The sequence below is a fragment of the Vombatus ursinus genome, unplaced genomic scaffold, assembly GCF_900497805.2.
Source record: "Vombatus ursinus unplaced genomic scaffold, bare-nosed wombat genome assembly UNPS02008961.1, whole genome shotgun sequence".
Classification (NCBI taxonomy): Eukaryota; Metazoa; Chordata; class Mammalia; order Diprotodontia; family Vombatidae; genus Vombatus; species Vombatus ursinus.
The window spans coordinates 6,081,664-6,094,087 of NW_020948739.1; the positions used below are offsets into that span (position 1 = coordinate 6,081,664).

General features: G+C 39.7%; 1 protein-coding gene across 2 annotated transcripts in view; it reads left to right on the top strand.

Moving 5' to 3' along the window:
• Positions 1–12,424, top strand: part of SPAG1 (sperm associated antigen 1) — an 85,195-nt gene that overhangs the window by 9,709 nt on the left and 63,062 nt on the right. For both annotated transcript variants that reach the window (XM_027850004.1, XM_027850003.1), the window contains exons 4-6: positions 803–962; positions 5,237–5,362; positions 11,994–12,061. In XM_027850004.1, coding sequence (XP_027705805.1) covers positions 803–962; positions 5,237–5,362; positions 11,994–12,061 — 354 coding nt within the window. The remainder of the gene's footprint in view (positions 1–802; positions 963–5,236; positions 5,363–11,993; positions 12,062–12,424) is intronic.

Below are 12,424 nucleotides of genomic sequence, written 5' to 3' on the forward strand. Positions count from 1 at the left end.
CACACACACACACACACACACACACACACACACACACACACCTCTCTTGCCTTATTGTAAAGACCTTAGCTTCAAAAGGCCAGGGTAAGGGGGATAGAAAGTTAGCCCTTTCCAGCACAGGCACAGCCCCTTTGTCCTTCGATCAGAATACACTTATTATTTCAATCTTTTTTCCTACAGTTTTCTCATCTGCCCTCAAATTTCTTGAATAAGGGTATACTACATAAAAAAATTTTATGAATATTCTAAGATTATTGTATTCAGTTTTGTACTTGTTTTGTATTTATTCTTTTTTGTATGGTACCCAGAAAGATAAACTTTAAAAATTATCATATATCCTAGGTTAACTGAGGAAGGAGTATGCTACTATTCCCCTATGTGTGGGCTTTTTTTTTTTTCCAGTTTCTTCTTGGATTATACTAGGTTATAGAATCTACATTCTGCACAAGTGTTCTAACTTCTTCTCTGCCTAAGTCCAGTAAATCCCATCTATTAGCTGCAGATCTTACTATTCATTAAATGAAGATTTTGTATGTTATAGTGATCATATTTTTCTAAACTAAATAAGGAAATACATGTTCTAATGAAGCCTCACTAAAGTGTCTTTCCCTTCCCAACCCCTTGAAATCAGTAGCATTCCAGAAAATCCAGGTTGTATGCTCCCTATAGACATGGTGTACATAGTCTTGTCTACTCACTTTTTCTTTTTTTTTTTAAGTCAATTGGGGTTAAGTGACTTGCCCAGGGTCACACAGCTAGGTCTATTCACTTTTTCATACATGTAACTGGTGTGTCTTTTAAGGTCTGGGGAGGAAGGATTTTACCCTGAACTTATAGAATGTTGTGAAAAACGCATTCAAAGCCTATGCCCTGAAAGTAGAATCTTGCGAAAAGAGAAACCTGCAGCAACAGCATCTAGTTTTACACGAGAAGAATGGGAAAAAATCGATGGTGATATAAAGGTATATATGTAACATCAGTTTTTGATAAATTGTATATAAAATGTTTGGCTAAATTTTGAGTCCACAAAGTTATCAGCATCTTTTCTTGTATTTACCAGTGTCATGAAGGTGATATTTGATGCAGCTGAATGTTAGTGGCCTAAAATTCTAGAAATGTGAATTATCAGATGAATAACATAAGGTAACTAATGCTCCATCACTCACTCCCAGTGATGCACATAATAAGATCACACTGGTAAGAGCATGTAATGGGAGGATATGATCGAGTAGTTGAGTGTTTATAGAAGAGGAAAAGTAATCTTTGGAAGAGTTAGCTCCAGCCAAGTCTGTGTAGCAAAAGCCCCTTGAACCATCATCTATCTCTGTGGCCCTGCTAGAGAAGGATTTGTAGTGTACAATGTAGGTTCATTTCCATTGTTTTTCAGTCATATCCAACTCTTTGTGACCCCATTTGGGGTTTTCTCTGCAAAGATACTAGAGTATTTTGCCATTTCCTTCTCCAACTCATTTTACAGATGAAGAACTGAGACAAAACAGAGTTAAGTGATTTGACCAGGGTCACACAGCTAGTAAGTATTTGAGGTCAGTCAGATTTGAACTTAGAAAGATGAGCCTTCTTGACTCTAGCCAGGCACTCTATCCACTGTACCACCTAGCTGCCCATATAGTGTGAGACAACCCCCCCAAATGTGTTTATCCTCTTTGGAGATTCCTCGCATTTTTTGTGTTTCAGTTTCTTAACTCTTATTTAGGTTTCTGATAATTAAAAATAATGAGTCACCTTTGATTCCCCCAAATTTAGGTTCTCTGTCTCTGGGTCTCTCTGGGTCTCTCTTTGTGTCTGCCTGCCTGCCTATACATACATATACACACACACACACAAACACAAACACACACAGAGCTGTCAATATGGGAAGCATAGTTTATGTAGTTGTTCAATAGGGATATTACATGTCACTCGAAAGTGTTTGACCTATTGCATGCTATTGAAAAGCTAATGGAAGGATACTCTTGGTAGGACATTGTAAGAAGTTGAGGGGAAAGTAAGAAGAGTTCTTGTATCTGGGCTGGAGGTCCTTGGAGTTCCTCAGCTGGAATTCTGGTGCACCCACTTCAGGCTGCCAGTCTCTGGAAGCTCAGCCAACTTTTGATTGGTCAGGTTTCAAGGTCAAGATCTGGACTTCTGCAAAATCCCTTTAAGGCTGGATTTTTGTAGAGTTTTCTTATAGTCATCCTGAAAAGGCATGGAGATATTGATCCATCCTTTCCGATGGTGAGCCTTACCTCTTTGTTGCCAGCTCCTGCCATATTTGTGTAATAAGTACCCTTTTAGGGCAACCTTGGTCAATCAGCTGGGCAAACTCCATGGCAAAGTAAACCCTGGCTAACCCAGAAAGGGAGGGAGGAGATGCCTCTATAGGAATGTGCCACTGGCCAAATTGGTTACTGGAATGTTACAAGCACAGCAGTAGCAGAATTCCTGTAGTAACTATTGAGTATATGGCAGACCCATTTAGTTTCATTTATCCAGTATTCTGATATGCTTTGGTATTCACTGAAATTCAGTAGCTTCTATAGTGAAAGCTCTTTGGTCAGGGAGTGAAAGGAAGAACTTGGACCAGGACTTTTTTTCCTTTCCATTAATTTTTTTTCCAATCATCAAGCATTAATTTTTTTCTTCCTCCCACCACCTCTCTTTGAAGAAAAAAAAGTCAAAACATTTGTAATATATGTGCATAGTCAAGCAAAACAAATTCTCATATTGGCCATTTGGATCAAGGTTTGAATTCTGGCTGTATGACCTTTGACAGTTCATTTGATCTCTCTTGGTCTCAGTTTCCTCTTCACTAAGATGCTACAGGGCTGTACTAATTAAAATTTAGGCCCGTTCCAGCCCTTATACCTATGTGATCTAACACCAGACTCAATCTTGCTTTGGGTAAAATACCAGTGAACCTTCTTGGATTACCTGAAGTCATTCATCTTTTAAGCAAGACATACATAATCCACCCTGGTATAATGCTTTCTGCACCTAACCCAAATTTAGCACATATGTTCAACAGACACGGTGTATCACGTGTTAGACAGAATGAAGCCTTTATGTTACTCTGCCACCAATTTGATTTCCTTTTGTCACTTCTAATTACCAGTTCTCATTTGAAATTAGGGTTTGTGGGGAAGGCTGCTAAGTTGCTCTTCGACAATTTTGGTACTATTAAAAATACAGCCATTGAATCCTGCCCTATCTGAATCTATCCTTTTGAAAATCATAAAGTGATATGACTAGGAAGATAAGAATGGAATAGCAGCTGCAGGAAGCAAAGTGTGGCTGATCAGAAGAGCTTGTTGTGGGTAGTGGAGGACAAAGTCTATCATGTTGCTCTCTAACTTGTTACATTTATTTGGTCAGTGTCTTGTCTTGGTCTTTCTTGTCTTTATTCTGAAAAAGGCCTTTTACTGGTGGCAAAGATGAAAAAAATAGGGTCTTACAGGACTTTCAGGTTTAATTGAATTTTGTCAACAAGTTGTAAGAGTTACTGGTCTCATCGTTTACAATATGGGTAGTGTTTAACCTCCTTTAGGCTACTAAGATGGGTAGTGACATCTTGTTGTTGACTCTTTAATAGTGAAATCAACTAGGTGCCTGAAGAGAATTAATGGCTCTCCCAAACGAGCAATGTTTTTACTCACTAGTAGGTGTGAAGACTCCTTCCCCAAGGTAGAGGAGTAGGCCATCATTGGTTTTTCCACTTAATAGATTCAGAATTGAGACAGAGATAATATATTTCTGTGACCCCTTAAGACTCACACATCATAAATCTATGAAATAGGAAGTATATTATTATGCCCATTTTAGAGGTAGATAACTCAGTCTCAGAGAGAGAAATTATGTGACTTCACTCATGGTCATACAGCCAGTAGGTATCAGAGACAAGATTTGAACACAGGTGTCCTGACTCTGAGGGTAGCACTCTTTCCTCTATACCTAGCCAGGAAAGTCAGTATTTGAAAATAAATTTGATTCATTTCAAATGATTGCTTTCATGCTGTCATGTCCTTCCTTAATCAGTTTATTTTCCAACATGTTGTTTTTCTTCTTATCTGGATTAGTTTTTGTTGTTATAATAGTGGTACAAGGTTTTATTTTTGTGAAACTGAATCCATCAATCTTGTCTGCAATAAGTCCTATTTATTTAATATAATACAATTGAGCTTAAATATATTATTCTACTTTCTTACAACTTTTCAGTAGTTTTTTTTAATTGAGTCTATGATCCAGCTGGAATTTATTATGATATATAATATGAGATGAGGATTGAGTTTTTTTTTTACCATGTTGCAATTCAGTTTTCCCAACATTTGCTAATAATTCTTTTCTCCAGTTTTGTTTTCCATAGTATATCAAGCACATTTTTTATATATTTGTTCCTTTTATGTGATAAATATGTTCTGTTCTGAGAGGCAGTGTCATATAATGGATAGAATCTCTGGACTTAGAGGGAGAAAGTTTAGGATTATATCCTGAATTAGACATTTCCTAGCTGTGACTGCCAGGGCCAAGTCACTGATCTTCTCTGAGACTCAAGGAGCACTCAATGACTACCTAAAGTCCAGACAGATTGGACTGAATTCCTCTACCTGCAGAATCATAGGTCACTGACAGATTAGTATTCTTCTGTTCCCTGCCCCCCAGTGACAACTTTGATCACAACTGCTTTATAATATATTTAAAAGTCCATGAAGGCAAATCTGCCTTCTTCAGCACCCCTCCCCTCATTAACCCTTAATATTCTTGCCTCTTTGATTTTCCATATATGTTTTGTTATGCTTTTATCTAGTTTTATATCTCTAAAGAAACTTACTAATATCATTGATATTTTGATTGATTTTTACATCAATTTAGAGATTATTGTCATTTCCAGTCAACAAGCATTTATTTAGCACCTACAGTGTGCTAAGCACTGGGTCATTAGCCTTTATTGAATAGATACATTTATGAACACTGAATTTCCCTTCAATTATTTGTATTTGTATATTTATTACAAAGGTCACACTGTCATCTAGGTAAGTGAAACCCCACGTATTAAATTTTTTTTGTTATCATTATAAATGTAGTTTCTTTTTTATGATATCTTCTTGGTTTTAATTTGATAGTAAAGAATAATGCAAATGATTGTTAATCCCTGAATAATTGAGGTAATTATATATTATTTTAGCCCAATAGGTTGAATATTTTAAGCTCTGTTTTCCTGTGATTGTTTTTTCTTTCTTAGAGTTGGGTATCGGAAATAAAAAAAGAAGACTCTAAGGTGCATTTTCATGAAATGGACACATTTCAGGAATTGGAAGGCCATCTGCCTCCAGTTCGTGGCACAAACAGCCCCCTTAATACTGGCAAGGTATTTGGATTTCTTTTTAAACAAATTTTTAAGTAGGTTTGGCCAGAGGTTCTGGGGGAGGAGGGGGTGCCTATGGGTGACTTTTTTCAGTTGTCCATTTCCTATTACCCTCTTCCAGTTGACATCCTGTCACAGAGAAGTGAAAAGGGGAAAGTTTCTCCTCTGTAAATGAAACCCCTGAGATCATAGGTTTTTCTGTTTTTTCTTCTCCTGTCTATTACTTCTTCCACCTTGATGACCACAATCCAGTGTAAGTGTGCAGGTTTCCCCAGAGAGTGTGTGGGAGTGTCATAGTACAAACTATACACAGTTGAGGGAAATTACAGGTACAGCCTCCTGTTTAGTGCAGACTTAAAACATTAAATAATCTCCTCTAAGGTATTTCCTATTGACCATTCAATTCAACAAACACTTATTAAAGTGCCTACTGTATGCAAAGCTCTCTTGATAGATTCTAGGACTATGAAGATGAAAATGAAACAGTCCTCATCCTCAAGTTACTTTAGTCAATCAGTGAATATTAATTAAGCACCTACTGTGGGCCAGCCGCTGTCCTAGGCTCCGGGAGGCAAATGCAAAGGATGAAATAACCTTATTCTCAAGCTTGCTTTCTAATAGGAGAGACAAGTACAGATGTCAGTATGTGTAGCACATATTTATATGTTTATGTACACGTATATGAGTATACACACAAAGTAGCTCAATATGAGGGAGTTTGAGAGAAATGTTGCTATTACTTGGGGGAGGGGTCAGGAAAGACGTCACGCACAAGATGGCACCCAAGCTGCATCTTAAAGGAAGAGAAGGTCTTTATGAGGTAGAGGTCAGGAGAGTTCCACAGTCTCTTCTTATGGATCTTGACTCCTCCCCCTGTGTTCCCATATCCACATTCTACTCTAAACTGAGCACCTTCTTTCTGCCTTGGAGCCGTGGGATCTTTTCCTTTCTGGGTCATAGATCTGACCCATCTCAGCTTCAGGTAATAACAATTTTGTGACACCAGCCTCAGTGTTTCCCCCCAGGAATCCCTGACTACTCTTCACTTACGCCTTCATCTTTATTTAACCATCCTGTATTCCATTTCTGTTCAGTTCTTCTTTTTTTTTAAAATCTCTTGTCTTTGCTCTTATGGCTTTCAAAAAACTAATGATAAGTTTGATTGATGCCTTTTGTTTTTACAACACAATCATTTCCTTCATCCCCCTTCTCCCCCATCTAGTAAGCTCCCTTCCCTTATAACAGAGAAAAAACAATTTAGCAAAGCCATCCAACATAATGCTGGCAACTGACAGTTGTATGACACTGACTTCTTCATTTTTGTCCTTTCTCATGGAGCAAAAACATTCCATTAAATTTGTAGCATCCACTCGGGTTGCCTCCCCAACTTGTACTCAAAAGTTGAGTCAGTCAGTCAGTAAGCATTTATTTAGCACCTACTGTGTGCCAGGCACCGTGCTAGTTGCTGGGGATACAAAGAAAGGCAAAAAAGATGACAGCTCAAGGTTTGAGGTACTTGCTGGGCCTCATGCCCCTAAAACCAGAGCTTACAAGCTCCCACCAGAATGTTTATCTTGACTCTGGTTAGCCAGAGGACACAGCTTAAAGCAAAGGGCATTTACTGACATGGCATAGTAAAAACAGTAGCAGCAAAACACCTCCCCCATAAACTTGGGGTGTACCTGCCCACAAATGGGAGGGTGTCAGCAGGAAGAAGGGATACAGTTCACCAATGGAAAGAAACACGTGAAGGGAGCATAAACAGCCAAGGGACATGCAAGAAGGGACAACTCACATGTCTGATGCTACAGGAGCACTGGTGTCCTTACACTGATTCTGTCATATGCTATTGCCTGGCCATGTTTACACTACATCTTTGATCTTTCAGAAAAGGAGGGGACAAACATTTATTAAGTGCTTAGTATGTGCCAGGCACTGTGCTAATCGCACAATAACACTGTGAGATGGGTGCTATTATTATTCCCATTTTACATTTGAGGAAACTGAGGCAGATGGCGGTTAAGCGACTTGCCCAGGGTCAAGTAAATGTCTGACTCCAAGCCCAGCCTTCCATCTACTATGCCATCTAGCTGCCTTTCAAAAAGAAGTATCTGTATTTCTGTTTCCTCAGAATCTCAGCTCTAATGTCTCCCATCTTTTAGTCAGTAACAAAAAGTAGGATTGACCCAGCAAACTAATGCCCTTAGATTTTGATAGTTTTACTACTCTTCCTTGTAGAGGGCTGGGTTCCCTAAGTCAGAGATCTCACCCTGAGTTGTAACAATTATCTATTATGCTTCCAAAATTCATATTTATGTAGGCTAGGCCTTAAGATGGGCCTTGGCCATTGGCCCAGTAATCCCAACTCTGGAGTACAGGGTTCCCCATTTAAAAAACAACAATCTGATTCTCTATGGCTTATCCACGGAAAGGTGGAAAAAGGTACAGAAGCAATCAGTGCCCAGAGGACCAGTTCCTTGTCTTGTCTAACTCTTCATCTACTGCTTTGAACTTTTCATATGTCAATTCAGCCATTCAAATCCATACCCTAGCACATTTATATACAATAACTTGTCTAGCCATTTTCCAATTAATGATAACCTACTTTGTTTCTGGATTTTTGTTAACCAAAAAAGTTGCGCTATGAAAGTTTGGTCTATGTGGCATTTTACTATATTTGAACTCCTTGAGGAGCTCAAATGTGCAAGGGACTGTATGCTACAAAAAGAGGCAAAAGATAGTCCCTGTCCTCAAGGAGCTTACAATCTAACGGGAAAGACAACAGGCAAACAAATATCTACAAAGCAAGCTATGTACAGGATTAATAGGAAATACTTAACAGAGGGAAGGCACTGGAATTGAGAGGAGTTGGGAAAGGCTTCCTGTGGAAGGTGCAATTTTAGTTGGGACTTAAAGGAAGCCAGGGAAGTCCTGGAGCAGAGAGTGTTACAGGCATAAGAGGCAGCCAGAGAAAATGCTCAGGGCTGAGAGATGTAATGTCATGTTCATGGAATAGCCAGTAGTGAGATCTCTAGGCAAAGAGTATGAACAGTTTAGTGACTTTTCTTATACAATTCCTGAAGGGTTGGATAAATTCATGGACCCACTAACATGTTAGTGTGTCTGTCTTCTTTCTGTCATTGAGAGCCAGAAAGACTCAGTTTCAAATCTGTCTCAGACAGGATTAGCTTTGTGACCCTGGGCAAATCACTTAATCTCTTACTGTCTCAGTTTCCTCATCTGTAAAATTAGGCAATTGATTTTTTTCTCTTCTAAGGTCTGTCCTGGTTCTAAGTCCATGATCCTATGACTATTGTTATTTTTGCCAATTTGTCAGATATGAGATAAAACTTTGGAGTTGTTTTAAAATTTGTATTTCTCTTACTTTTAATTACTCAAAGCATTTTGGCCTGGTCATCCACACTGCAAAGAACAAGTGGATGATAAATGTCTATTACCTGGATTACAACCTACGTTTGGATGGGCAATACATGGAACTGTTCCATCAGAATGTATATCTAGGACAGATGGTACAGACAGAGAAGTCAGGTCTAGAGATGAATAGGAGAAGAAAACATCCTGGATTACTCTGAGAAAATTATAAAGCAATTTTGAGAGTCCTTTATTAACTCCAAGCCTCCCATGAAGGCAAACACCCATCTTTTTAATGCCAGTTTTCTACCAGTGCTGCTATGTCAGCAAGACATGAAATGCAGCAGTCTCTGAGGAATTAAAAATTAATAACATGCAGAGGGTAATGCAGAGGCTTGTTGTGGAAAGAGTGTTGTGAGCAGGCTGCAAGATATAACTAATTAGGAACTCTGAAGAACAGGAATAAAAGATGTCATTAAGGAATTATATGATAGGAAGATTAAAATGCACCAGTCACGTGGTGAGGCCAGGGGATGACAAGTGAATAGTCAAAGTGCTCCACTGGTATACTCTTGATGCCAGGAGAAAAGAAGGACCCCACTATATTGGGTGGACCTCCTATGGCACATTTATGGGACAACATGGACCAGAGTTGCTCAGAATATGCAGCATAGATGGGTTGCTGTTTGAATCTTTGGAGGGAACTTACAAATCAATAAAATCGTAGATCATTTGAATATTTGAGTTTTTTTTTATTAGAATACTCTTTCACATCCAGGTTGATAATTTGACATTCTTCTTTTTAAAAAATGTTTCTTATTCTTTTACCATTTATTTATCGGGAAAACTTAAGTTTTCTAATGGATGTAATCCTGACTTTGGGGCTTTCTGTCCAGATACAGTTGTCATGAAGATAACTAGACTCTGGAAACATACAATAGACTCTGGCCTTTGTAGTCTTCTGGAAACAAGGATTCCAGAAGAGAAAAGATTATTCATTTTGCACCATGTGGGAGAAAATTATGTTGGCAGGTTCTGCCTGCATCTGATTTCTGAAAGAATGGTGGCCCAACATATAGCATGATCATGTGTAGCAAAGCACAGGGCACCTCGCCTAGAAAGGATGTGTTGGGCAACCCCTAGCTCATGGAGTATGAGCACCACACAGGAGGCTGGTCTTGCCTGGATTCCATTTGCATTTGCCTCAAGGGTTTGCTTCAGTGAGGTCTAGGACAATATGTATGTAAAATGATATCTTTCTACTTATAGGTCCTCCTATTTATGAGAGAGCTCGAACTCACCTCAGGGCATGATATCGACCTTCTTTGCTCATAAACCTTCCGTAACGGGTCAGTGTTTACTTGTCCTTCTTGGAGTTCAGCCTAGAGTGAAGCAGAGGTGAACCTCCTTCCTTTCTTTTCCCAAAACTCTGTCCTTAATGACCACTGTCATGTATCTCAACAGACAAGGATTTGCTGGCCCACAGGATTTTCTTTATAACAGGAGACTGACAACCCTATCAGAACACCACTACACAGAAGAATTCTGGTCTCTTTATTTATATCAGAATTCACCCTCTGGCTCTCTTCCATCTTTTTGTCCTCTTTTATCCAAACAGGAAACACGGTGGGATTGGAGTAAGTGTTGCATCAGTTCTGAGTGCCCCTGGCCTGCCTCAGCCTTCCAGTCCTGGAGAAGTGGGGCAGGGTAACCAACATCTAGAAATCAGATGTGAATCAACTCTGCCTGGGGTACTTCTCCCACAGGTCTATGACTCTTATGGTGCTCAACAGTTTTTCTGTTTCTCTCTCTCTCTCTCTCTCTCTTCCTCTCTCTCTCCCTTTCTCCCCCTCCCTCTTCCCCCTCCCTTTGTCTCCCTCCATCCCCCTCCTCCTTTCCCTTCCTCTCCCTCCTCCTCCTCCTCCTCCTCCTCCTCCAAGTTTGCCTCCTATTGATGCTCCATGGGGCTCCCCTGCTCTTCTTTCAAGTACATGCCGCCTGCCCCTCATTCCTCTACAGCTGATGTCCCTGTTCAAAGCAGGAGCTATTTTCAGGTCTCACCTCACACACGATCCTACATTCAGAGTAGGGTATCTTAGGAGTTTCAGGGCTTTCTTTAATGAACAATTCTGCTGTGTTGCAATTGTGGGCTAAGAGGAGTTATACTCGAGCATATCTATTAAAGGGCAGAGGAAACTCCACACCTATTAGAGATAACAAAGTAAATATTGTCAACATCCTTAAATAACTATCCAGAGTAAATTTTTATTAATCTTGGGTGGTTACTTGTAAGGCTATTATATTGTTTTATTTTTTCATGCAATGGGTACCACTGAACACTAGAGGGAACTGTGGGCATCAGCCCATCAATGTCTCTTTTCCTTCCTCAGGCTCTTAGGGCAGTTGGTTGTCAGGCCCTGCTGTGTGGGTGGTGCCAGGTTCTATAGTTGCCTAGGGGTGTGGTTGCACCTACCAATCAAACCACTTAGCTTGGGCCCATCTGGCTACTGCCGTTTCATTGCTTTGAGCTTTGTCTCACTGACGTTTACTAAGGTCATTATTTTATAAAAGTGATGGAATAGTTAGTAATACAAATGAATATCAAATCCCAATCTGCCATGCAAATCCCAGACTGTTGCACACCCGAAGGGGGGGAGCAAAAATCTGGAAATTCAGTTCTTGACCCAGCTTCCAGCCAGAGCTGAACAAAAGGTTTTTTGTTTTTTTTAAACTGGGTGATCTCTGAGACTGCTCCAATGAATGCCAGAATGGAATAGCACCTGATCTTTCTCCTCAAGGCCACAAATACTAGTACAACATAGGGAGGCAGTTGAATTGATTTTATGTACTCCAAGATTTCCCACCTATTCCCCACCGACCCAGTATCAGTCTTTCAGTTGAGAATCAGTTGCGGGAATCAAACCCTGTCCCTTTACTGCTGGAACAAATTAAAGTTTGTTGGGCTTTACCTCAGGGAGGTAGTGTTGCCCAACTATCAGATTCCTTCTGCAACCAAACAGTATGCAAGGAATGAGCTGGCAGACCTGTGGTCTACCTCCATCCCCCAAAGTCTGCTCTTAGACATGTGTGCCCTTACATCCCTATAACTCCCCAAGTCCATCAACTGGGGAGAATGTAGCTATCTTTCCTGAAACAATAATATTGTGTTTATTCTAACCCAAGGCCTCACATCTTAGTCACAATAAGACCCTAAGAAAAAAAAATAAATATTTAGTAAAATTTGGTTTTATTCTTCCTTTAGGAAAAAGATAATAAATCTAGATCCTCTCAGAAGAAGAAAGTACCAAGAGATTATGCAGAATGGGATAAGTAAGTACATTTATATGATGATATGTTTTCTTATCTATGTATATTTATTTCTGAAAAGTAATGAATTACTGTAAAATTCTAAAATAATTTCTTAAATATCCAATCCAATCAACATTTATTTAGCCCCTAAGATGTCCGAGGCACTGTGCTAAATGCTGGGAATACAATTGATAAAAAGGCAGTACCTGCCCTCAATGAGCTTATAGTCTAAAAGGGGAAACAGCACACAAAAAGCTACAGAAGAGCAGGGTGGGGGTGGGAGAGAATACCGGGAGGTTCCAGGCCAGGGACATTTTGTTTGGTGACGTGGAAACCAGGAAGAGCATCAGGTGCAGACTGGAGACGGCAGAGAGTCCAGTGTCT